A 27,927-nucleotide genomic window follows, 5' to 3' on the forward strand; every position below is an offset into this window, starting at 1 on the left:
CAAGGAAGACCAGTTAATACTACTATTATTCAAACTTACACCCCAACCACTAAAGCCAAAGATGAGGAAATTGAAGATTTCTACCAATTTCTGTGGTTTGAAAGTGACCAAACATGCAATCAAGATGTGTTGATTATCACTGGTGACTAGAATGCAAAAGTTGGAAACAAAGAAGAGTTACCGGTAGTTGGATAATATGGCCTTGGTGATAGAAATAATGCTGGAGATCACATGATAGAATATTGCAAGACGAATGACTTATTCATTCCAAATACCTTTTTTCAACAACGTAAGTGATGGCTATACACGTGGACTTTACCAGATGGAACACACAGGAATCAGATTGACTATATCTGTGGCAAGAGGTGATGGAGAACTTCAATATCTTCAGCCAAAACAAGGCCAGGAGCTGATTGTGGAACAGACCATCAACTGCTCATATGCATGTTGAAGTTGAAGATAATTAAAACAAGTCCTCAAGAAGCAAAATATGACCTTGATAAATATCCCTCCTGAATGTAGAGACCATTTAGAGAATAGATTTGATGCATTGAAAACCAATGACCAAACACCAGAGGAGTTGTGGGATGACATCAAGAACATCATCCATGAAGAAAGCAAGAGGTCATTAAAAAGATGAGAAAAGAAGAAAAGACCAAAACAAATGTCAGAAGAGACTCTGAAACTTACCGTTAAGCAGAGAGTAGCTAAAGCAAACGGAAGAAATGACAAGATAAAAGAGCTGAACAGATTTCAAAGAGCAGCTCTAGCAAAGTCAATTATAATGAAATGTGCAAAGACCTGGAGTTAGAGCCAAAAGGGAGTAATATGCTTCGCCTTTCTTAAGCAGAAAGAACTGAGGGAAAAAAATTAAGCATTGAGTTGCAATATTGAAAGATTCTGTGGGCAAAATATTGAATGATGCAGGAAGCATCAAAAGAAGATGAAAGGATTACACAGAGTTACTATACCAAAAAGAATTGGTCGATGTTCATCCATTTCAGGAGGTGGCATATGATCAAGAACCAACAGTACTGAAGGAAGAAGTCAAAGCTGCACTGAAGGAATTGGCGAAGAACAAGTCTCCAGGAATTGACGGAATACCCGTTGAGATATTTCAACAAATAGATGCCCCGCTGGAGGCACTCACTCATCTATGCCAAAAGACTTGGAAGACAGCTACCTGGCCAACTGACTGGAAGAGATCCATATTTGTACCCATTCCAAAGAGAGGTGATCCCACAGAATGTGGAAATTATCGAACAATATCATTAATTTCGTGTGCAAGTAAGATATTACTGAAGAAAATTCAAAAATAGTTGCAGCAGTATATTGACAGAGAACTTCCTGAAATGCAGGCTGGATTCAGAAGAGGACCTGGAGCGAGGGGTATCACTGCTGATGTTAGATGGATCTTGGCTGAAAGCAAAGAATACCAGAAGGATATTTACTTGTGTTTTATTGACTATGCAAAAGCATTCGATTGTCTGGATCATAAAAAACTGTGGATAACATTGAGAAGAGTGGGAATTCCAAAACACTTGATTGTACTCATGAGGAACCGGTACATAGATCAGCAGGCTGTCATTTGAACAGAACAAGGGGATACTGCATGGTTCAAAATCAAGAAGGGAGTGTGTCAAGGTTGTATCCTTTTACCATACTTATCCAATTTGTATGCTGAACAAATAATCTGAGAAGCTGGATTATATGAAGAAGAACATGGCATCAGGATTGAAGGAAGACTCATTAACAACCTGTGATACACAGGTTGTTAATGTGATACACAGATGACACATCTTTGCTTGCTGAAAATGAGGATGACTTGAAGCACTTACTGATGAAGAATTAAAGACTACAGTCTGCAGTATGGATTACACCTCAATATAAAGAAAACAAAAATCCTCACAACTGGTCCAATAAACAGCTTCATGGTGGATGGTGAAAAGATTGAAGTTGTCAAGGATTTCATATTACTTGGTTCTACCATCAACACCAATGGAAGCAGCAATCAAGACATCAGATGACGTATTGCATTGGGCAAATCTGCTTCCAAAGACCTCTTTCAAGTGTTGAAGAGCAAAGATGTTTCCTTGAAGACTAAGGTGTACTTAACCCAAGCCATGGTATTTTCAGTTGCCGCTTATGCATGTGAGAGCTGACAATGAATAAGGAAGACCAAAGAAGAGTTGATGCTTTTGAGTTGTGTGGTGTTGGAGAAGAATGCTAAAAATACTATGGTCTGCTGAAAGGACTGTCCTGAAAGAAATACAGCTGGAATGCTCCTTGGAAGGGAGAATGGCCAGACTTCATCTCACTTACTTTGGTCATATTGTCAGATGGAACCATTCCCTGGACAAGGCTGTCATGCTTGGCAAAGTGGAGGGTCAGCGAAGAAGGGAAAGGCCCTCAATGAGATGGATAGGCACAGTGGCTGCAGTGATGGGCTCAGGTATAGCAAGGGTCATGAGGCTGACACAAGAGTGGGCAGTGTTTCATTCTGCTGTGCATAGGGTCACTATGAGTCAGATATGACTTAATGGTACCTAACAACAACACTGAGTGTGATGTGATACTTAACTGTGGTTTTGATTTGTATTTCCCTAATGACTGATAAAGCTGAGCATCTTTTCATGAGCTTATTAGTCATTTGTGTAGCTTCTTAAGGGAAATGTCTTCAAATGCATTGTCCATTTAAAAAACTGGGTTATCTTTTTATTGTTGAATTGTAAGAGTTCTTTTTATATCCTGGATTCAAGTCCCTTATCAGGTATACAATTCGCATATAACTATTTGCAACTCCCATTCTCACTCTTTTTTTGTTAACCATTTCTTCAATGGTGAGCTCAGGCTTCCTTTTTTTTTTTTTTACTTTTTATTTTTATTGCACTTTGGGTGAAAGTTTACAGAGCAAATTCATTTTCCATTCAACAGTTCATAACACATTTTGTTTCATGTCATTGACTGCAATTCCTCACAGTGTAACAGCTCTCTTCTCACTTCCTCTGTGTAGTTACGTCTTCCTTATGTCCTTCTTTCGTATGCATTCCTGTCCCCTGAGCTATCTCCCTGTGCAAACACTGCCCTTCTGTTCTCCCACAATGGATTGTTTTAAGGAGTGTATCTACCTGATGTAAATGTTCACCCTATATGCTTGCATGCTATTTGGCTGGAAGCCACGGGAGTGAGTTCAGTTCCACACCTGAATGGTAACAGGAGGCCATAGTCTTGGAGGTCTCACCAGGCTCTAACAGACCAGAAAGTCTGGTCATTTTTATGATTTTGAGTTTTGTTCCACATTGTTCTTTCACTGTATCCAGAATCTTTTGCACTGATCCCTTTCTGAGTGGTTGACAGTGGTAGTCAGGCACCATCTGGTTCTTGTGGTCTCATGGTCATATAGGCTAAGGATCACATGGTCTACTAGTCCCTTGGACTAATTGTTCCGTGCGTCTTTGGTTTTCTTCATTCTTCTTTGCTTCCAACTCCCATTCTTTTGGAGTCTTCTCATTTGCTAATGCCCTCTGAAACACAAAACTTTTTAATTTTGATGAAGTCTAATTTGTCTGTTATGTCTTTTGTTGCTGTGCTCTGGGTGTCTTTGCAAAGAAACCATTGCCTAACTCAACATCATGAAGATTCACTCCTACATTTTCTTGTCAGAGTTTTATAGTATCAGTTCTTAGGTGTTTGATCTATTTTGAGTTAATTTTTATTAAATTTTATTAATAGTTGGAAGAGGTTTCCAACTTCATCTATTTGCCTGTGGACAGCCAGTTGTCCAGCACTATGGAGAAAACAATTCTCTCCCATTGAATTGTCTTGACATCCTGGTCAAAAACCAATTGACTATAAATACAGGATTAATTTATATATACTCAATTGTATTTCACTGATCTGTCTGTCTGTCCTTATGCCTGTACCACACGTCTTGATTACTGTTGTTTTGTAGTAAGTTTTGAAATCAGGATGTGTGAGACCTTTATCTTTGTTCTTATTTTTTCAGTATTGTTTGGCTATTTTGGGGCCCAAAATATGTATTTTAGGATCAGCCTATCAATTTCTGCAAAAACAGCTGGGATTTTGGTAGGAATTGCATTGGATAGATGCCATCCTATTACAGGTAGTCGTCTAGCAAATCATGATAAATAAAGAAAATAACTGAAGTTGTCAAGGATTTCCATTTACTTGGATCCACAATCAATGCCCATGGAAGCAGCAGTGGAGAAATAAAACAATGTATAGCACTGGGCCCGTGTACTACAAAGGACCTCTATAAAGTGTTCAAAAGCAAAGATGTCCTTTAGGACTGTGGTGTGGTATTTTCAGTCACCTCACATGCATCCAAAAGCTGGACCGTGAATGAGGAAGATGGAAGAATTGATGCCTTTGAATTATGGTGTTGGCAAAGAAGATTTGAATATGCAATGGACTACCAGAAAAATGAAATAAATCTGTCTTGGAAGAGGTATGGGCAGAAAGCTCCTAAGAGGCAAGGGTAAGTTATCAGGAGGGACCAGTCCTTGGAGAAGGACACCATGTTTGGTAAAGTAGAGGTCAGTGAAGAAGAGGAAGTCCTTCTCAATGAGATGGATTGACACAGTGGCTGCAATGATGGGCTCAAACAGCAATGATTGTGGGGGTGGTGCAGGACAAGGTAACGTTTTGTTCTCTGGTCTGCAAGTTGAAATCAACATGATGGCACCTAAGAGTGACAACAACAGCCCATATCTCTACTACTAACTGCAGTCAAATTCTGGAACAGGTCACTGTTACTGGCCTGGTGTCTGTCTGGATAAATTAATGCAAATCCAAAAGTGGAGTGATTGGAAGAAACATTGTACTGGCACTATTTATATATTGAACCCTTTGCTTGACATAAGGCGCTCTGGTGGTGTAGTGGTTAAGGAATTTGGCTGACCAGAAGGTCAGTGGTTCAAGCCCACCAGCCACTCTGGGAAGGAAGATGGGGCAATCTGCTTCCATAAAGATTAACAGCCTCAGAAGTCCATAGGCAGTTGCTATGAGTCAGGATCTACTCAATGACAGTGAGTTTGGTTTGGTTTGGTTTTTGCTTTGGGAGCTCTGGTGGCGTAGTGCCTAAGGCACTTGACTGCTAAGCAGAAGGCTGGCAGTTCAAACCCACCAGCTACTCCTCAGAAGGAAGATTGGGCAACTGTTCCCGTAGTGATACTGCCTCGGCAACCCAAGGAGGGGTCACTGTGAGTCAGATTTGACTCAACGGCAGTGAGTTACATTATTTAAAAAATACATCTGGCATTCTGTGATCAGGGCATTTGTTTCACAGTGCTTTTCTCTTCCCATTAAGGTTTTGAGATTGGTGAAAATGTGATGAAATGCAAACGGTCTGTGAATGAGGGCTTCCCAGGGTCTTGTTGTTAGGTGCCGTTGAGTTGGTTTTTGACTCATAGCCACCCTCTGTACAATAGAACGAAACACTGACTGGCCTTGCACCATCTTCACAATCGTTGCTGGACTTGAGCCCATCGTCACAGCCGCTGTGTCATTCCATCTCATTGAGGTTCTTTCCCTTTTGGCTAACCCTCAACTTTACTAAGCATGATAGCCTTCTCCAGGGACTGGTGCCTTCTGACAACGTGACCGAAGTACGAGAGATGACATCTGGCCATTCTTGCTTCTAGGGTCTTAGCTGTGTATTAAAATGGAGTGAAAAGCATTCTTAGCAAAGTGGACGTGCATTTTTTTTTCCTCCACCCTTTCTATCTTGGGTAAGGAGTTACTGCACATGCCTTAGAAAGCAGGTGAGCTACTTTGTAGGGAAGTTGAGTCAATTGAGATCACCGTTATTGCTCTCACTGTGGGTCAGGTGTTAGGTGATGTACAGGGATGACAAGGCAGAGTGAGACCTCCCTAGGCTGTGGATGATAGTGGGCAGCCCATCATGGGGATGGCGCAGGACCAGTGGCATTTTGGTCGTTGTCCGTAGGGTTGCTGTGAGTCGGGATTGACTCGGTGGCCACTACAATCACCAAAAAACAACAACTAATTGAACAGCCTCCATGTAGGCTTTACTTCCTGCCTGGTGCATCTTTCTCATTTTCTGCTCTAGTTCAACTTTCACCAAAAATCAATCTGGTCATGCTGGGCTCCTCATTGCCTACAGGATGAAGTCTAAGTTCCTTGGCATTGATTATAAAACCTTTATGAGTCTGGCTCCAGCCTCTCCACACATCCCATGGGACCACATCTTCCCCTGAATGCTCCCTACCTCTCCAGCTTTGTGTCTTTGCACATGTTCCTTCTCTTTAGAATGGCTCCCCCAAACCCTGCTTGGTGGGGCTAGTCTCTCTCTTCCCTTGTCCCCAGTGTGCTCATAACCCTGTTCATATTATCATCCCCTTGTCTGTCTTTGCTGCTGCTCAAGATGAGAGGCAGGGGCTCAGTGACTGACACGAGGCAGTTACTAATGCTATTTTACATGAATGAGATCCAGCACCTGCTTAAAGGAGTTATAATCCGCTGGGGAGGGAAAATGGTCAGATGCTGAAAACGAGCATGCTGCTGGATGAACAACAGTTTATCGCTCAGCTAAATCCCTCACTTTCTCTTGACCACATGTAGTCTAACTATAGACCTATCTGGTCTCAGTCAACCATATAGTTTAGCGTTCTGGAGATTTCCCAGTGCATTGTGCTCTTCCCTGTACAGTGAAGCTCCAGAGAGGACCAGGGGGCTCATGGGTTCAGTGACATGGGCAGAAATAGGAGTGAGTTAGTGAGGCAAATGATAAAATGGACTCTTCCACCTTATTGCCTGAGAGAGAGAGAAATCATCTACATTGTGAGACCAATGCTATTTCATGTTTTGTTATTTAGCTCCTCCTTTCTTTGATGAGTATATTTCTTTTGTTGTCATTGTTCCTTCTAGCCAGCTAGCATGCTGTTAGAGGTCATTGTAACTCAAGTGCCTTTTCTAACATTTTTGAGACAATGCTCATTTTGGGATTAAAATATAACAATCTTCCTCCTCTGCCTCAGTTTCTTCACTTTTCTAGAACATAGGTGATCGTCTGTTAGGTTTAGGGGATCCCATTTAGCATCTGAATGTTAGGGGAAGTTAGATTACTCATTCTTACAGCAAACTCGGCTTTATTGTGTAAGATTTACTTGGAATTTTTTGTTTCTTTGTTTTATGTGTGTATTTTAAATAAAAGCAGTTCTAGGTGGTAAAAACAACAGTTTCGCTAGTGGCTGTAAGTTGGTGTTTGTTTGCCTGAAAAGATCTTTATTTCATCTTGATTCTTGAAAGCTATTTTTGCTGGGTAGAAAATTCTAGGGCTGTTGTCTTGAGGGTATTTCTCTGTCTTCTGACTTCCACTGTTGCTTTATTTTTTTTGAGTGTCAGCCATCAGTAATTGGAAAGTAATCTTTCCTTTTTCTGTGTCCACCTCTAAGATTTTTTTCCTTTGTCTTTCATTTTCTACAGTTTCACTGTGATGTAGTCAGGCATAGATGTCTGTCTTTTTGTTTTCATTCTGCTTGGGCTTTTTGAATCTATGTGTTGATATTTGTCATCACATCTTGAAAATTCTTAGCCACAAATTTCTGCCATTGTTGCCTTATTCTCATTCTGTTCTTCCTGGGGCTCTGGTTAAATGTCAGTTAGACTTTCTCATGGTAGCGGTTTATTTTGCTCTCCTTTTCCTGATTTCTTAAGGTGGAAGTTTATATTTTTTATTTTCAACTTTTCTTTTTTTTCTAATAAATGTAACTGTAAAACTTCTTCTAAGAACGGCTTTACTTGTTGCATCTGTGATGTGCTGTTTTTTTTTTTTAATTTCATTTTCTTTCAGTTCAAAATAATCTCTGATTTCCCTTGAGACCTTCCCTTTCACTCATGGGTTATTTAGAAGCGTGATATTTAATATCCAAGTGTTTGGGAATTTTCCTGTTATCTTTCTGCGTTAATTCCGGCATAATTCCATTATAGTTGGAGAGCATACTTTGATTTACTGAAATTTGTTAAGTTTTAAATTTGTCTAAAACCAAAATAACCAAACTCACTGCTGTCGAGTTGGATCCGACTCACAGCAACCCCTCCTTGGGTTTCTGTGGCAGTATCACTACAGAAGTAGATTGCCCCATCTTCCTTCTGAGGAGTGGCTGGTGGGTTTGAACCACCAGACTTCTAGTTAGCAGTCAGATGCCTCAGGCATTATGCTATCAGAGCTCCCTAGATTTGTCTAAGGACTTGGATATTGTCTATGTTGGTGAATGTTCCATGTGCACTTTAAATGTATTGCTGTGGTTATGTGGAGTGTTTTATAAATATCAAGTTGATCCAGCTAGTTGATGGTGTTGTTTAGTTCTGTTATATCCTTGCTGACTTTCTGTCTAATTCTGTAAGGAGTATTGAAGTCTTGGACTGTAATTGCAGATTTTGTACATTTCTCCTTTCAATTCTGTCAGTTTTTACTTATGCGTGTTTTGAAGCCCTGCTATTAGGTATATGTACATTTAGGATTGTTATGTATTCTTGGTGAATTATTCATGACGTAATGTCCTTTATCCTACATAATTATCTTTGCACTGAAGTTGACGTTGTCTAATATTAACGTAGGCACTCCAGCTTTCTGATGATTATTGTTTCTTAAGCATCATTATGGTTTTCATTTCCCACACAAGTTACAATTAGCCTGGTTCTCCGTATGCTGTGTAATTTCAGATTATATCCTTGACATTTTGAGTACTATGTTGTGGGACTGACTCTGTGTCTTGTTGAAGCCATGTGGAGAGTGTGGTGTATTTGTTCCAGCGGCATTGACCTAGTTGTCTTCAGGGTGTGTGTTTAACCAGCCTTCTGTAGGTTGTGGCTTACGCGTCAGCTCTATTTCCAAAACCTCTGCACTGCTATTTGTGTCAGACCCATTGGTGGGCCACCGAGTGGACACCTGGACCTGTCAGTGGTTTCAGGTTTGCTGAACATTTGATTTTGAGAATTTTTCACAGTAGTCCAGAATCAAGGCTTGAGATTTCTAGCCACCGAGCTGCTAGCAGTCTGGGCTGCTGTCTGTATTTCCAGCCCGGACTGAGAGCGAGCTCACCAGAGGCCACAACTTTGGCAATTAACAGACTCCAACCTTCATCCTCCAAGCCCTAAAAGGACATCTCACAACCAGTTACCCCGGAGATTTTAAGAAGATGCTGTTCGTGTTTTCTTTCATCTTTACTGACCTGCCTCGCCTGCCATTACCCAGAGCTGGAGATCATCCTTGTTTTTCCTGGTTTTCAGTTTGTGAATTAGAGGTGCTCATTTCTCTGCTTATCTCCTCTGTGGTTGAACTGAGATCTTTCAGATAAAAACATATGCTTAATAGCATGATGAAGGTAATTAATGTCATTGACTTGCACATGTAAAAAATATTTAAAAGGCAAATGTTTTGTTATTCATACTTTTGTCATAATAAAAAAAAATCACCATCTCAAAAAAAAAAAAAAGCTTAAATCCTTAAGTCTAATTTGAAGTACCTAGCTCATTACCTGTACATAGTAGGTAAGCTCTTGATCGATTTTTATAGGTGTTTCTGCCATGATGGAATATTCGTGTTCCTAGAAAGCCTTACATTTGGCAAAACTATGCCCTAAAAATAACAAGTAGCTTATGGGAAAAGTAAGATGTGGCAGGTCTCAAAATCTATGTAACTTGGTAACTACTAGCAAAAACTATAATTAATTGGGACCTCAGGAGATTACCTGGACCATTCAGACAGGCATCTCAGTGTGGCTGGAAGTTGCTAAAATGCACACTAAAATGTGCAAAAGCACTGGAGTGGAAGATCTGGCAGTGCTTGAGCTGGTTCGTAGACGGTGGATGTTGAAACCGTGCAGACAGAAGTGAAGCTCTGAGCTGGAGGTACTGCTGCTCTGTGGGCACTGCCCAGAGGCAGCATGTCAGCCTGCTGAGTGACACCTCTCACGGTTCGGGGGGCTCCCAGCCTTGGGGAGCAGCCCCCCTTTTCCAGCTTTCTGAAAATACAGCTTCTTGTTAAAGCTAAGCAAAGTGAAGGCTTTTCCTCTCTTGCCTAGAACTTTAATTCCATTTCTCTGCTTAGGAAGATTACAAATGAGCCAGTGCCACATCCCTGCTGTCATGCTGTCATTCTCACTTACCTGGCAAAGATGAGCTCATCCACGTTACAAAAACACGTGGTGTAGCAGAACAGGCTACGCCTTGAATGGCCTTGAATTTCCTTTTGTTCTCATCAGATTCACCTGTTGGTCCCCTGTACAGCTGCTTATGTTCTGTCAAGTGTCTTAAAATACACGGAGTTAGCAGAGCTCTGGGGGCACAGTGCCTGAGGCATTTGACTGCTAACCAGAGGTTGATGGTTCAAACCTTTCAGCCACTCCATGGAAGGACAATAGGACAATCTACTTCCATAAAGATTACCACCTTGGAAACCCAATGCAGGTCACTATGAGTCAGAATCGACTTTGATGGCAGTGGGTTTGGTTTTTTTGGTTTGGAAATATTTAAAGAATTACCTGTGGAGTTATTGAAAATTTGACTTATCTGTATTGCCTTGAACGTGTTCAGTTTGAGCAGTGTTTGCAATTAATTGAAATCAGTTAATTACAACTAATTGGATTAAGGGACATTCTCTTTATGATATATAAAGCTATTCGTGGTTTCTGTTGATTTCTTACAAAAGAAATTTCTTACTTATTTATAGTTTTGATTCTGATTTCCTTCTGATATCTTTAGTTTGCAGCCCTGAAGGCTTTAAAGTTACTCTGAGGTAGCAATTAATGGATTTCAGTTGTGAAATGTTATATACATAGTTTCAAGTAACATTTCTCTTTCCATTATTTTTAGTTCTGTAATCTTGAACATAAATTTCAACTGAGCTATTACCAAAACTCACAATTTGACCATTGTTCCTATTATTTTTTTGACGTTGAAATTACTGTGTTAAAGCAGATGATCTCTTTGCTTATTTGCTCTTTAATATTTGTACTGTAAAGCTTTTTGTTATATCAAATTATAATCAATTCATAGCTGAAGAATTAGATTCTTACCCCAATCCAACCTGGGGTATACAGTTTGTTTATATTTTTAAAAGTGAAATATACATTCAGAGAGACATAAACAGGGTACTCTGGAGTAGATTACTTTTTCTAAACAAAGACAATTTCTTGAAGTCAAACTACAGGAGGAGAAAAGTCATACACTATGTTGGCGTACAATGTTTTTTGCATAGATTTTCAGGAATTAAACTGCAGGAACTGCCTATTGGTGTCTGGGCACCAGTTCTATGGGGCTCTAATAATTTTGCAATAATTTAATGTCATTCTCGAGTGCTTACTTTGCTGCATGTTGTCGAATTTTTGGCAGTAAATTCCAGGCACTTTTATTTTCCACGACAAAACACAGTACATCTCTGTGCCGATGATCACCTACGTTCCCAGTGAGAGCTGAAGCAGTAGGAGAAGAGGAAGGGAAATTTAACAGTTACCAAGGATGCAGACTGACTGCAGCTGCTTATCTGATTAATTAATTTGTAATTCATTCTTGGAAGTGTTTCTTGAATGTACGAGGCAGTATCACTACGGGAAGTAGGATTGCCCAACCTTCCTTCCGAGGAGTGGCTGGTGGGTTTGAACTGCCAGCCTTCTGGTGAGCAGTCAAGTGCCTTAGGCACTATGCTACCACACCTTAATCCTCAAGGTGACATCTTTGCTTTTTAACACTGTAAAGAGGTCTTTCCAGCAGATTTGCACAATGCTATTCGAGAGAACTATATGGAAAGTTTGAAGTGCTAGACACTAGAAGTTGATAATCTTTTTCAATTTTTTTTAAGGAATTTATGCTTCATTCTCTAAGTGTTCTGAGCTCAGAGGTTTCTGTGTAGGGGAGTTACATAATGAAAAGTGTTTTCTTTATTTCTGCAACAATTAGTTATGTCATGATTAAAATGAATTAGAGAAAAGAGATGCCGGAGCCTATTGTAATAACCCAGACAGGAGATAAGCGCTGCTAGGCTCTAGCAACAGCAGTAGGACTGGAAAGAAGAGGCACAAAAGATAACACAAAGGGTGAATTGATAGGACTTGATGAGTAATTGAATGTGGTTTGAAAAAGTGAGCTGTTCTGTGCTATTGTTTGGTCTTGGTGCGTTTTGTTTGTCTAGCTCAACAGTAAACTTAGGGCAGACATGCCATCTTAGCCTCCTCTGTGGTAAGTGCCCACTGTCTTGTTATTCCTGTCTGAAGAATTTATTTAATACCTAATATTCCACACAACATGACATTTGAAGCAGTGACATACTCCATAATAAAATAAAGCTAAGACCCAAACCAAAAGGTTTTTTTTTTTTAAAAAAAAAAAAAGAAGAAGAAGAAACAACTCTTATATTTAGGCTTCAAATCACATTAAATTTTTTTTTTGAGATTCAATTATTGTGGTATAAAATTGACCCTTTAAAAGTGTACAGTTCAGCGTGAGTGTATTTTGATGTCCACAGACGTGTGCAGCCATCACCGCCGTCTCCTTCCATCAGGCCCAGAAGGACCCCCTCTCACTTCAGCAGTCACCCCGGCTCCTCTCCCTTGGCCTCTGGCAGCTGCTGACCCACTTTCTGTCTCTATACATTTGCTTATTCTGGACATTTCATAGAAATAGGATCGTACAAGATTCGTGACTGGTTTACTTAGCATAACATTTTCAGGGTTCGCCCATGGCATAGCATGGATCCGAACTTGGTTCTTCTGCATGGGTAAGTAACATTCAGTATACAGATAGACCACAGTTTGTTGACCCATTCTGGCTGTTTCCACTCGAGCTGTTAGGGATAATGCTGCTGTGAACGTTAGTGTACAAGTTTTTGTGGGATGTAAGTTCTCGTTTCCCTTGGTTGTATATCTAGAAGTGGAATTGCTGTGTCATGTGACTATTCTATGTTTAACATCTTGAGGAACTGCCAAACTATTTTCCAAAAGTAGCTGAACTAGTTTATAGTCTAACGTGCTTGAAGATTGCCATTTTTCTACATCCTCGTCAATACTTACATTTGTCTGCCTTTTTTTTAAATTTATTTTTGTTCTTGTTGAGAATATACACAGCAAAACATAGACCCACTGAACTGTCCCTACGCATACAAATCGAGACACTGAGTACATTCAGGTTGTCCCCACCTCCTTTTCTGAGTTGTTCCTCTCTCATTAATGTCAACTCTCTGGGCCCTAAGGTGCCTTATCTAATCTTTGGAGGTGCTGTTGTCACTTTGGTCCCATATAGATAGTTCCTAAAAGAGCATGATGCACAAGACAGGTTTTAAGAAGACTCCAAGGGCTATTTTTGATTTAAGTTTTAGATTGTTTCAGGACAGTAGTTTTAGGGCAGTTGTCTTTCTGGAGCCCATGAGAATTGGAACTTCGGTTCTGCCTCTTCCTTCTTTTGGTCAGGATTCTTCTATAGAACATTTGACCAAAGTGTCGAGTAATGGCAGCCAGACTAGCATCCAGTTTTTCTTGTCTCATGGCAGAGGAGGAGGCTGTTCATGGACGCACAGCCACATGTCCCGTGTCCTCCTTGTATTTCTAACTCGCCTTCTTCCTTTGCTGTTCCAGGCTAATGGAGACCAGTTGTGCCTTGGATGGCTGTTTGCAAGCTTTTAAGACCCCAAGCACTGGGTGATGAACTCCAAGTTAGAACTGAAACATTAAACATGTTATTAGGCCGATTAACTGGCATGTCCTATGAAACCATGACCGTACACCTCCAAACCAAGGAACCAAATCCCATGAGGTATTTGGATGTACTTATGGCCTCAGCAGCCTCTTTGTTGCTGCTGTTGTTATCGTAAATATATCTTTATATATTTACACAACTTTCGCCAGTTCAACTTTCTGTAGGTATACAACTTACTGGCAACAATTACAGTAATCGGCTGTGCAGCCCTTCCCTTTATCAGTGCAATTGTTCCAGCACCATTAATCCCCCCTTCTCCCCTCCTTCCCACCCTTGGTAACCCCTATTAGACATTTCCATACATTTGCCTTTTCCTGTCTTTTTTATGTAAGAGAGGTCACACAGGATCTGTCCTTTGGCGACTTGTTACACTTAGCGAAGCTGTCGAGCTCTGTCCTGTTGGAGCATGTATCATGACTTCGTTTCTCCTAGCGGCTGAGTAGTAGTAGTCCCTTGCGTGTCTGCCACATTTTGCTTATGCAGTCATCTTTTGAGGGTTGTTCAGGTTGTTTCTGTCTTTTGGGCATACTCACAATAGCATTTGTCCATCGTTTTCGTTAGAGCCATCCTAGCGGGTGTGAAGTATACCTCATTGTTTTGATTTGCATCTTCCCGATGGCTAATGATGTCGAGCATCATAATGATTTTTATTAGCCATTTGGAGAAGTGTACTCATATCCTTTGCCTGTTCAAAAATTAGGTTATTTGTCTTTTTCTTGTTTTGAAGTGCTCTTTATATATCCTGGGTATACATCTCTTATCAGATGCATGATTTGCATATATTTTCTCCCATTCTGTAGATTGCTTTTTTATTTTCTTGATAGAATCTTTTCAAGCACAGAAGTTGTTAATTTTGATGGAGTTCATCCAATTCCTAACCCTAACCCTCCCCTCTTACTGCTTGTGTTTTTAGTGATATATCTAAGAAACCATTGCCTAGTTCCAAGTCATCAAGATTTACACCTACAGTTGCTTCTGATTTTTGTGTATGGGTGTGAGGTGGTAGGCATCCAGCTTTGTTCCTTTGCATGTAGATATCCAGCTGTCCCAGTACCATTTGTTGAAAAGACTATTGTTTCTCATTGAATTGTCTTGGCACTGCTGTTGCATTTTAATTGTCATAAATTTGACAATTCATGGAATAATATGCAAGCATCTCTTATTTTCATAGATCCACTTTAAGTTAAAATGATTGTCATATAATGCTTAGTGCGTTTGGATTTTACAAAGTTGCTTAAACTTGTGGTGACTGTGGATTTGGAGAGTATTGTACCTTTTCCAAGCAACACCATTCGAGAATTGCCAGTAGTGCTGTAGAACATGGTCTCTTCCGAGGCTACCACGTTTGTAGCCAGGAGATACCATGCCATGTATCTCCCTGTATTTATGGATTGGCTTGGGGATCCCATAATTTCTTCATGATTTGGACCAATGAAGAATTTGTGCATGGAATTCTCACCAACCAGCAGTGTCCAGCTCAGGCTTCTGCAACAGACTGGGGGCTACATGTAAGCTTGAGATAGTTGGCACCATGATGGGTAGGTTTGCTGTGGGTTATACCCTTAGAAACTTGCATCCACTTCAGTAAACAAAACTATGATACATGAAGTAATCTGGCCTAACTTTGTTTCCCAGGCTACATGTTTTATTGGGCTAGGTTGGGGTGGGGGAGGCTTGGGAGTTCCGAGGACTGTTCGTGTGGCACGTGAACATGCTTTTCCCTCCACAGCTCCTGGTGCACTTGGGAGTTCCCTATCTGCCTTAACTAATGGCCGCTGCTGCATAGGAAGGCCACCTATTCGTTGTCTTTTGAGTGAATAATAAGAATCTCATTAAAGTTGATTAAAATAAGTTAGATGATGTCACTTCCTAAGGAAAGCAGTATGGCTATTCAAAATAAGTTTGGCATATTTATGCCCAATTTTGTCAGTCACAAAAATATGAAAATTGAAAAATAATGCAAGGTAGTATAGGAGTCGGGGCCGACTCGATGGCAAGTAACAACAACAACAACAACAGTATAAGCTTATGTGTCAAAGGCAGGAAGTTGTTACAGAAGTTTAGAGAAAGGAGAAATCAGTATTGACCCTTGAGATCAGGGCAAGAGAGAGGCTTTGACCTCCCACCCAGACTGAATGAGATTTCCATCACTGGGTTGTGGTTCAAATGTATAGCCTTAGGCAAATAATAACCTTTTGAATCCTTAGTTTCTTCATAGGCTTTGTGGAAGGAATGTGAGAGAGAATGAAGGGAAAATACTTGAGGCAGAGTCTAGCATACAGTAGGAAGCAGAGCTCTTCAGCAAAGATTGGTTGACCGTCTACCATGTGCTGTGCCCACCAGCTCAGGAAATGTTGTTTGGATGTTATAGAAAGGGGACAACGTACAGCATGAAGAAAAGCCCAGAGGTAAACATGACTGCATTGTGGTCTGAGTTAAGTAAACCATATTTGCATAGTAAAGATGGAAAAGTAGATCACAAGAAGTTACATTTTTTAAAATTGCTTTAAACTTCAAAGAAAGTATTTTGAGCTTGATCCTGTAGGCAGTGGAGACCCTTGAAAAATTATCAAAAGTATTTTGATACTGTTTTAGAATAATCTGGATTTAAATCAAGACAGAAAATAGGGATTTCAGTGGAGAGACCATTGCCATACTTTTGAAATCATTGCTGAAGACTTTAGATGTTTGTGTAATGGGCAGGTTATTCATTTGTCAGTCTGAAAGGCACTTAGTATTCCATTTAATAATATATATATATATATATATATATATATATATTTATAAACAGAAGAGTTACTCTCCACCTCTGCTTCTAGGTTAATGTTTTGGCACTCACTATACCAAACTTTGTTTCAGACTAATTTGAAGGAGTTCATGTTTCCAAGTAAATCACCAGACACTTAATAGTAACTTTTGGTTTTGGAAGAGTAGAACCTCTTTCCTATTGAGATAATGAAACATAGCACCAAATGCTAAGATTGGTTTCATCAACTCACTAGGGTTCTTTTTTACTTTTTCTGTAACACCTTTATTTAGATAAAATTCACATACCATACAGTCCATCCATTTAACTATACAACTAAGTGATTTTTACTGTATTAACAGAACTGTACAAGCTGTCACTTGTGGAACATTTTAATCTCGCCCCAAATAAACATTATAATACTTAACATTATAACATATTTTGTAACATTATAAACATTAAAATACTTAGGAATAAATTAGCAAAAGAAGTGCACCTTGTACACTGAAAACTGCTAACTTGTTGAAAGATAGAAAAGACCTGAATACACCTTCTCCTCACTTCTGGACAATCTCATCATCTGACACTTTGTGTTGATGACAAGAGTAAAAAATCTACTATCTTGTTTTGCACATTAATGACATACGCCTGGCAGTTAAGAATACTGAGGTGCAGGGTGAGACGAACACTGGCTGTGCTGGTTCAGGTTACATGTCAGCTTGGTGGTGCCATGATTCTTAGCGGTTCAGCAGTTACCCAGTGATGTAATCTGGCAGTTATGTAATAGTGTAGTCACCCTCCAGTTTGTGACCTGATGTGATTGTCCTCCCTTTTCATGTACTGCCAATTTCCCATAAAAACTTGTTCCTTGGGACCTTAACTTGTCAGTAAGTGGGGTGAGGGTGTAAATGGAGAGGTAGCTCAAGTTCATTGATTAGAAGATTCAATATGGTTAGTATGGCAGTATTCCCCTAACTGATCTACAGATGAAGCACAATACCTATCAGAATCCCAGCAGATGTTTTTGCAAAATAGGTAAGCTGATCTTAAAACTTCATATGAAAATGGAAGAGGTCCAGCATAGCCAAAATAGCCTTGAAAAAAGAAGAAAGTTGGAGACTCAGAATTCTCAGTTTTAAAATTTACTACAGACCTACAGTCATCAAGACAAAGTGGTAATGGCACAAGGATGTACACATAAATAGATGAAATATTTAAGTACTGGAGCCCAGAAAGTTAAAAGAAAAGAAACAGTTGCCATCGAGTTGATTCCAATTCACGGAGCTCTCATGTTTCAGAGTAGAACTGTGCTTTGTAGAGCTGCCAGTGGCTATGGTCCTTTGGAAGCAGATTGCCACGTCTTTCTTGGGAGGTGTCTCTGGGTAGATTTGAACCAGTACCCTTTGGGTTAGTAGTTGGTGTTTAGCTATTTGCACCACCCAGGAATTCCAGTCCAGAAACGAATTCGCACATTAATTGTCACTGATTTTTGACTATGTTGCTAGGGTAATTCCGTTGGGGAGAGAACAGTCTTTCCAACAAATAGTGCTGGGAAAATTAGATATCCACATGCAAAAGAATGAAGCCGGACCCCTACCTCACACTCTTTGCAAAAATTAACTTGAAATGGATCATAGATGTATATGTAAGTGCTAGAACTATAAAACTCTTAGGAGAAATCATAGATGTAAATACCCGTGACTTTGGATTAGGAACTGGATTCTTAGTTACAACACCAAAAGCAAACCTACAGAATGAGAGAAAATATTTGCAAATTATATATTTGATTAGTGACTTGTAAGGTTGGGCAATCCTACTTCCGTAGTGATACTGCCTTGGAAACCCAAGGAGAGGTTGCTATGAGTCGGGGCCGACTCGATGGCACATAGCAACAACAACAAAACATCCAGAGTATACAAAGAATTCAACAATGAAGAAACAGTCAGTTCAAAGAATGAGCAAAGAGTGTAATAGACATTTCTCCAAAGAAGATGTACCAGTGGCCAGTAAGCACATGAAAAGATACTTGAAAGTCATTAGCCATCAGAGAAATACAAATCAAAACCAGTCAGAGACCACTTCACATCCACCAAACCACTGCCACTGAGCCTATTCCAACTCACGGTGACCCCTCTGTGTCATGGTAGAACTTCCCAGGCTCCAACATAACTGACGTCTGCATTTGTTTATAAAATTGCATTGCTTATCAGAGTGTCAGAAATGCTTAGTTTCTCTTGTGTTTGTTGCTGTTAGCAGTAGCTACAAAGGTCAGCACACAGGTCTTCATGTGAGTTGGTTTTTAATAAGATCTTGTGCAGTGCGAGAGTCGGCACTAGACCTGTCCTTCAGCGTTAGGGGAAGATTCTAAGGTCAAACAGAAGCATTGCACATTTGTTGTAATCGATCCCCGATTTGAGGAGAAAACACTTTTTAATTGCATGTCAGCAACTAACTTACCTGTTTTTTGTTTAATATAGTACTAAATTTGAAAGACAAATCATTGGCAAAGATAATTTTAGATTTTTTTTCCCATTGTAAACATAAACTAGTTGTGGTGGAAATTTTGTCCATGAATATTAACTCTAGTATTTTTTGTTTGTTTTTTTTAGTATTATGTGCCAAGAATCTTGCAAAGAAAGACTTCTTCAGTAAGTAAACTTTTTTTTTTTTTTTTGCTGTCTTCCAGTAGTAACATTTGTCACATATTTCTGAAAGTTTAAACTTTTCTAAAAAAAACACTGGGTGTGTTCTTGTAAAAGTCCTGCCCTTACTGAGCAGAAATTCATGGTCTGATGAATGTCATTTCCTAGCTGACAACAGCCTAGTTGCTGCTTAGCTCAGAGGCACAGAACTTACAAATCATACAAGAAAAACTATTCCCTGGACCCCATGCTGTGCACACCCTGTTCTCAGCCCTCCCCCAGTCCCCATGCCGTCCCACCATGGCCTCTGCCCTCCGTCATCAGTATGTACTTTCTGCTGCATGAAAGTGCTCCTCAACTCAAATCCAGATGGGACTTTTTTTTTTCTTTCTACAAAATAACTAGGTTTCAGTAAAATTGTTAATCAAATTTCCTAAGTTAAATCACATTTTAGATGTCCTAACCAGAAGGCTGGTGGTTCAAACCCACCAGCCACTCCTCGGAAGGAAGATGATGGGGCAATCTACTTCCATAGTGATACTGCCTCGGAAACCCAAGGAGGGGTCGCTATGAGTCAGGGCCCACTTGATAGCACATAACAACAACAATAATTAAAGGAATTGCAAAAATAAATACAAGTGGAGACATCATTTCTAAAGGAGGGAAGTCCACCTCCTTGTTAGTAAGGGCCTGTACCAGACTCCCCACAGTTCCTGCTCCTCACAGGAACGCTGCTCCGTGCCTCGCTGCTGTGAGCCACATTCTCTACCCAGTGAAACGTAGGCTCAAGGGCTTTATTTAGCCAGGCAAGTCTGCCTCCAAAGCCTTCCTGGATCCATTCCACCTCTCTGATCTAGTAAACCTGTCTCATATACCCGTATCGAGGAACTCATCACACTAAGGTTTGGCGAATACTTGCTTCCATAAATCAGACAGACAGAGATCTGTAAGCAAGATCTCTGTTTTTTCTTCCCCCCCTTTGAAGTGTTGTTCTTCACTGCCATCCAGTCAGTCCCCAACTCGTGACCCCATACACACAGATCAGCACGCTGCCCAGCCCTGTGTCGTCCATGGCTTTGGTGGTGGTCGGACAGTTCTGCTCCATAGTTTTCCTCACTGGTTTTTGGAAGTACATCTTCAAGCCATTGTTAATCAGCTGAGCAGACCTAGAAATGATCAAATATGATTGATTACGGACACCCTTTCCTGCATTGAATTAAGTCTACTTAGTGGTTATCAGAAATGGGAATTTGAATTCAAGCTTATTTTTATAGCTTTGTTCTCTTTCCTTACCATCTAAAAAGCCTTGGGGTGATGTCATACTGAACTGCCTTTCTTAGAAAACGAAATAAAACTAATACTTTGGCTGATCAAAACCAGAGAATCAAATGCACAAATGTAGTCTGTCTCGTCAGATGGGATGGTGCTGGAGCCCCCGTCGGCCGGGAAGGCTGCCGCGTGCTGCACCCACTGAGCTGTGCCCATCCCCTCTCCTCTAGGACTCCCCGACCCCTTTGCAAAGATTGTCGTTGACGGGTCTGGGCAGTGCCATTCCACCGACACTGTGAAAAACACGTTGGACCCAAAGTGGAACCAGCACTATGATCTGTGAGTTGAACACTCTGGAAGCCTGTGGGGAGCAGCAAGAAAGTAGGCATTTAGCTTTGAAGAGAAGCATTTAAGAAACAGAATTACTGACTTTTAAATGACTGAACAAAAGTGGGTGGCTTAATGAATACATATTGCCTCATTTTAGAATTCATGCGCTTGGACGTTCTTGCATTTCATGTTTTCATGTTTCTTTCCTCCTTTTGTTTTGTTTGGTTCTCAGCCGTTTTGATCTCCTGGCTTTTGTAGCAGGAAAGGCGGCCCTAGTTCATGTTCTTGATGCTCCTGTTTTCCACTGAAACCCTAAACTCAGTTGTAGTTTTTACCCAAGAGAGTGCACCTTCTTGACTATGTTATTTCTGTTGAATGAGAAAGAAAAACAATTCTTTTCAGAACAAACATATTTTCTGCAGGAGAAAATAGAGTTTTGCATAATTGAATGTATAGAAGCCCGTTCATTCATAAAGTCGATTACCCTTTTAAAAGTTTTTTAAAAAATAATCACTATTTGATATGTACCCATGTTTTCATGCCCCTCTTACAAAATTTTGGTTAAATAATGCTGAGTGATTGTGTTGTTATGAATACACATTGTACTGTGGGCCGAAGCTTTACTCTGTTGGATCCTACCGATGAGTTTCAGTTACACTGACCTAGGAGGAGTGACTGGGAAAGGGGATGTCAATTCTTGTGCTAAAGCGCCCCCCTGTGGTGGTCTTACATGGAAAGTTTAATGTCCTAAGGTCCTTTTGTGTACTTGGGTTGATGGATGGGTTTATAAGCAGTGTAGTGGTATGTAGTTAGTCTGACTGGTGGAAGTTGATGAATCATGTCACTGTCTTATGGAATGATTAATGATGGCAACCCTCTGTATGAGAGCATTATTCTGGTTATTTGCATTTGTTCCTTATGTAGCTAATGGTGGCCCTTTGTCCCAGCCCTCTGACGGTAGGAGATGTGTTCTTACAGGGTGTCTGTTACAAACAGAGCACAGAGCCAGCGTTATTTTCAAAGGATTCCTGTGTGCTAAATGTCAGTCAGCTAAGATCTCAGTCAGATTTCATAGCTCAGAACTAAAACGAAGAATGAGCCGGTATGTTCTTTTTCAGATTTGTTGGGAAAACAGATTCTGTAACCATCAGTGTCTGGAACCACAAGAAGATCCACAAGAAACAGGGAGCCGGCTTCCTGGGCTGCGTCCGGCTGCTGTCCAATGCCATCAGCCGACTGAAAGACACTGGGTGTAAGAGCCGAGCCTGGCCTGCCTCTTGACCTAGCTGGAGGCGGCTCAGGAGGGACCCTTTCTTTTCTGAATGCTGAATACAGAATTCCTGCCTTTCTTCCCTAGTTCACATTTCCCTGGGTTAAGTTTTGAATTGTTTGTTTGCAGACCAGCGTTTGGATCTATGCAAACTAAATCCCTCAGATACTGATGCAGTTCGTGGCCAAATAGTGGGTAAGAACTTTCTCATCTGTATAAAGAGATGCTTTTACAGAACATAACATTCAACTCTTCATCACTGAGAAAACACATGTAGGCAGGAAATGATGAGGGGGACACACTCTGAAGGACAAGCCACACACAGGGGCCATCTCCTCAGTACTGACAGGTTTCATCTTGTGTGGTTTTTGTTACTTTATCTAATCCCCCTCATCCTGTCATTTAAAGTTGAGCTGAAACATTTAAGGTGCTGACAGACTTAGGGTGATAGTGGTAGATGCAATTTTACTCATCACATGAACAGACAATTAATGGGTCGTTGTGTCCTCAAGTGTCAGTGCTAAGAATGGTGGCCACATGTACAACCGGGAACGAGTTTCTGCAGGAAGACCTGTTGAATGTATAGAAAGAGAGACAATACTTGAAGAAGTCCACAAAAGTGGACGACAGGATGAGAAGACTGCATTGTTTAGAAAAAAGAAAAATGTGCTGTGGTTGCCAGGTGTCAAGTAAGGTTTTCACTGGGAGTGATGTATCTCTTAAGTGGCTCATGTTGTTATCCACCCCATTTTTATTAGCATCTTAGAGTAACTCGAGTGTTTACCCTGGGCATTGCAAGGAACCAAGGAGACAGTCTGTCTCTACCCAGCACCCCCAGCTCCTTTAGGACAACAGATCTTAGCAGTATTGTCTTACGTAGACTTAGCCCAGGATAAACAGAGGGTGTACATCCTGAAAACGCTCACAATGAGACGTTCTCACCAGAGGCTCTCCTGCTTGAGATTCCTTCTACTCCTTGTGGAGGGGTGTGCGGGGGAACTGTAACAGAAAGGCCTGTGCATGTGTCTGTGTTCATGGTGGGGTATCTATTTAGATCCATGTCGACTCTGCGGACGCTGCCAGTGCTTACTTTGTCCTCATTAAACACAGCTCAAGGTCATCTTGAAAAAGGAAGCCACTTGAGGGACTGAATATTGAGCTCTGTTACTTTTATGGGCAGTACAAGAAATAGTACCTCCATCTGTCCGTCTCGCCCCCCCTCCCCCTTTACGAGGAATGTTCCAAGTGGTCCATGGTGGTACGCAGCTGTTGGAGAGAAATGTCTCATGCTTGCAGATACAGGAGTAGATGTGTGTGTGAGTGTGTACACAGCTGCCTTGTTGCTTTCGGTGATACTGTACATGAATTACACGTGTGCACTGGTGCACTGTGTTATGACCGTACGCATCACTGAGTTGTAACGTAAGGCATTCTCTTCTGTTTCAGTCAGTTTACAGACACGAGACAGAATCGGCACAGGCGGGTCCGTGGTGGACTGCAGGGGACTGCTGGAAAATGAAGGGTACGTGTAATAGGTGGTGTGGGCGGAGTCCTCACTGAGTGCCTCAAAGCGCCCCTCACCCCTCACTTCACCGAATGTGCACGATGCTTTCAGGCTCTTTATTTGCGGTAAAGCTGGCCTCTCTGCTTGTTCATAAAGGAAGCCTGAGACTCCGGGGGCTATGCCAGTGTCTCAGGGTCTGATCGGAAGAGATGGAGCCATTTGAGCACCAGTACAAACTGTAACTACAATGGAAACACATCAAATGTGTTTAAAAGCTGTGAGTTCAGAGTGAGACGTGGGAGGGGAAAACCAAAAACACAAGTCAACCCTCAAAACCACTCAGTGGTCACTTTAAGGGGGTATACGAGAAAGCTTGTTAATCTGAAAACTGTGTCTACAAAAAAAGGAAAAAGCATTCAGTATGTCTTTCCTGTGGGAACTGTATTTTAGAGTCTCCAAATAATTGATGAGAAAATGTCTATAGCAGTCTTCCAGCTAATAAGTGAAGGTAGAATGACAAAGTCCGAATGTCACAGCCCCCAGCCCCCAGCCCCCAGGAGAATCGAGCAGCAACCATTAGGAGTTGCCAGCATGACGAGAAATGACCCGACATTCACATCCTTCCTGATGGGAGTATGGGACACCCTCCCTGAAGCCATCTTGCCAGAGCACAACACTGGTACCAGCCCCCCCACAGCCCCGGGAATACAGGGGGCAGAGGGATGTGTTGTGTCCCACAGCCCCCAGGGAATGCGGTTGGCAACACGAGACAAGGGACAGACAACCCAGTGTCTCATAGGAAAGAAAAGACACAGGGAAGGAGGATCTGCAGGTCAGGAGGGTCCGAGGCCTGTTTACCGAGTGCAGGGTCAGGCCCTCTTCTGGGTCCTGCCTGTGGCACAGCTTGGGGTAATTTGAACGACGACTGGTATTGGATGATATTGAAAAATCAATGTACATCTTTTTGTTGTGATGATGAAAAGCTTCTTAAGTTTGAGAGGTCCACACAGACTATTTAAGGATGAAAAGGTAACACGTTGGGATTGGGTTCAAAAGAATCCTGTGGTGGGAGGACCTGGAAGGTGGCCGTGAGCTGGACAGTCGTAGCTGGCTGGTGGCTCACGGGATCAGTCCTGCTCTCGCAGTTTTGTTTATCTTTGTGGTTTTTCCATATACAAAGTGTCTGAAAACTCCTTGGTAATAAGAAAAAGAGCTAATTATTTAAAAACTCTTCATAGGGATTAGCAGCGATGTTAAAAAGTTCCTAAAAGTGTTGCTTGCAAACCTAGCTGAATTTGAGCCGCCAGGAATTCTGTGATGGAGAAGTAAGGAGAAGGGAGTATTCAGATCTGATTTTTGAGCCATGGGATAGGACTCCTTGCTTCAGGAGTGCCTCCCATGCAAGTGCAAGGACGGTTTTCCTTAGCACTTTGACCCTTCCCTGGGAAGAACAGCTGCAGGGGCCTTGGTGACACTGGAGATGTGGCTCCCGTAGTCACTTGTTCTTGGGTCCTTTTGTATCTTAATGGGACGTGGCAAGTGTTAGGCAGCTGGGCATGGGGTGCTCTGAATCTGTAAGGGAAGCCTAAGTGGGTGTGACGGCATCACGTGGGATTTTAAGATACTCATGTGGTGACTCTTCAGACTGGAGCCCCGTCCAAGTTGTGCTCGTCTTCCTTCTAGAACCGTGTATGAGGACTCTGGGCCCGGGCGGCCGCTCAGCTGCTTCATGGAAGAGCCAGCCCCCTACACGGACAGCACGGGGGCTGCCGCCGGGGGAGGCAACTGCAGGTTTGCAGAGTCCCCAAGTCACGATCAGAGGCTTCAGGTGCAGCGACTTCGGAATCCTGAGGTCCGAGGGCCCCTGCAGACGCCACAGAACCGCCCACACGGCCACCAGTCACCCGAGCTGCCGGAGGGCTATGGTGAGAACGCCCACTCTCGGCTGGCCAGCGGGTCCGCAGCAGGGCTGCCAGGCACTCTGTGCCTCCTGCTGAGGGGTGTGTGGTTAGGTCCTGTCAAGGCAAGAAACCAGAGAAAGATGGCGACAAAATCTTGCTGATCATGAATTGTCAGCAATTTCACCAATCTTCTGGTTCAGAAATTGTGTGAAAATTTTAGATAATTTAGTACCAAAGAAAACCCACATGACCCCTGGGCTACATGAATGATTTGTAGTGCTCTGTGATCTGATGTGGGAAGGACAGCCTGGGGGAAGAGTGGTCATTTGACGCTCACGGAGAAGAGCACCGGAGTGAAGAAGGGTTAAGTTAGCTGTGGCGGGGGACCCTAGAGGTCACGGAGGGGCAGGCCTGAGAGTGGACACACCTGGGCCGTCTCACCGGGGGACGCAGCCAGCTGGGAGGAGAGCACGCCTCTCCAGGTGTGCAGGGGAAAGCCCGATGAGCCCAGCTGCTGACAGAGGCCGGGGTGGTGCTGGGCAGAGCCAGTCACTGCCATTACACATCCTCCTTTCTGAGCTTCGAGAGAATATTGACAGGAAACTGAGAATCTTGGCAAAAACAGCCAGCGATTGGTTGAAGACTCTTGCTCAGGTTGAACTAATCATACCTCCACATTTGTGTGCAGAACAAAGAACCACAGTCCAGGGGCAAGTTTACTTTTTGCACACACAGACGGGCGTGAGCACCTGGCACGACCCCAGGATACCCAGGTAGGCTTCCTAGACTGTGCGTGTCCCATGGTCCCTCTGGCCCTTGCCTGGACCTCCTTATGGCCCATGTCACCCATGAGGCTTGCAAACATTCACCATGATGAGTGGCTGCTGGGACCAAGGCTTTGGTCCCTTGGGTTTCCGTCCAGGCTCTGTGTGAGTCTCCAAGTGCAGCTCTGTTGCCCCCTCCAGGCTCCACCTGCTCACAGTAGCCACTGCTGGAGTGCAAAGGGGTCATTTAGAAAGCCCTCTCATCTTGACATGAGGCCACACAACTGAAAAGACCTCACCACTAGATGACCGCAGACAGGCTCTGCACAGCTAGTCTCTGAAAAGCCAGTGCAGCCTTTGAGATGGGTGGCTGTCATTTAAACCTACAGCAGTGATGGATGGAGTCATAGGAAATTGTTTCAAATAATGATAGGGCCCTGAAGCAAGATGACCAAGTGGGTGACTGTTAAAGTTAGTCCTACAGAGGCTCATTATGTTCCCTTTTATTTGCTTAAAAATTTCCATAAATTACATAAAAAGTGAAAAAGACCCTGTGAAGACCATGCTGTCTTCTACTTGACTGTCCCTTTTGTCCCAGTCCCTTGGGGACCACTCCTGGAGGAATGAAGGTTTTCTAGCTGAATCCCTTCCACCCGGCTGCACAGCTGAGCCCAGGTCCAAGAGACCCCCTGCCCGTGCCAGAGTTAAATTTCTGCATTTCTCTGCTTTGCTTTCCTCAACTTTACTTTCTAAGAGCAGGGTTTCTCCTTACGATGTGTAACATTTCCTTTTTATTCATAATTGGTCTCATCTGCGTATACGCTTCCACTCTTCCTTCCCTTTTCCCACTCTGTGTTGAATTTACCATTCAGTCCCTAAAATCCAATAGAAATGTTACCTGCAAGTGGCTGAGGTGTCACTCACCTCCCTGCTGTGACTCATGCCAGGGCTTGGTGCGTGTCGGGAAGCGTTGGTCATGGGAGCGCCCATTGGTATGGGTCGTACAGAAATAGTTGAGGGTCAAGATTAGACACTGAACGAAAAGCCAGTGCTGACATGAGTTTGCCTCTGCCTGGTGCAGCCATCCAGAACTGGCCACATCTGAACTCAGGTGATGCAGCCACTTAGTGTCACCTGAGAGCTTTTCAGCAGAGACACCTCTGACCTTGAGTATTGAATGTGTCTTGTGAATTCAGACAATCTTCTCAACAGCATTCAGAGACTCTGGTTTTGCCCTCTTTACTGTAAGAGATGACCCTGGGCAGACCACGTTCCCTCTCATGTTTGGAAGCACGGAAAGTCCCATGTGTACCTGTCATAGTCATCTGTTGCCGGCTGCACAGTGGCATGGAGCCAGGGAGGGTCTGGCATAAGGACATGGTCTTAGCGGACCTGGACCATAGACGCCTTGATAAGGAATCTGTGGCCACTCACGCTGAAGCACTGGTCGTTCCCTCCAGGCTCAGACAGACTAACCTCTCGGTCTTCCGTTTTGGCAGAGACCTTAACAGCGTGAACTGTGACGAACTCGGCCCTCTGCCGCCCGGCTGGGAAGTGAGAAGCACGGTTTCTGGGAGGATATATTTTGTAGATCACAATAACCGGACAACCCAGTTTACAGACCCAAGGCTACACCACATCATGAAGTAAGATGTTAAAAAACTATGGGGGTCTCTTAGGTTTGCAAGTGAATGCTTGGGACTAACACTGCTTCATTTGTCTACTGCATTGTCTGTTAGTGGGGAATAACCTCAGGCAGGACAGGACAGA

The 27,927-nt window shown here is 42.3% G+C and overlaps 1 protein-coding gene across 1 annotated transcript in view; it reads left to right on the forward strand.

The window, feature by feature from the left end:
• SMURF1 (SMAD specific E3 ubiquitin protein ligase 1) overlaps nt 1–27,927 on the forward strand; it is a 92,989-nt gene that overhangs the window by 50,850 nt on the left and 14,212 nt on the right. Inside the window, 10 exon segments of the mRNA XM_042781078.1 lie at nt 19,087–19,125; nt 20,619–20,727; nt 21,837–21,970; nt 22,118–22,183; nt 23,435–23,510; nt 25,176–25,417; nt 26,082–26,166; nt 26,756–26,778; nt 26,781–26,832; nt 27,657–27,803. Coding sequence (XP_042637012.1) covers nt 19,087–19,125; nt 20,619–20,727; nt 21,837–21,970; nt 22,118–22,183; nt 23,435–23,510; nt 25,176–25,417; nt 26,082–26,166; nt 26,756–26,778; nt 26,781–26,832; nt 27,657–27,803 — 973 coding nt within the window.

This window comes from Orycteropus afer, unplaced genomic scaffold (assembly GCF_000298275.1).
Source record: "Orycteropus afer afer isolate SDZICR_OR568_19922 unplaced genomic scaffold, OryAfe1.0 scaffold00006, whole genome shotgun sequence".
NCBI lineage: Eukaryota > Metazoa > Chordata > Mammalia > Tubulidentata > Orycteropodidae > Orycteropus > Orycteropus afer.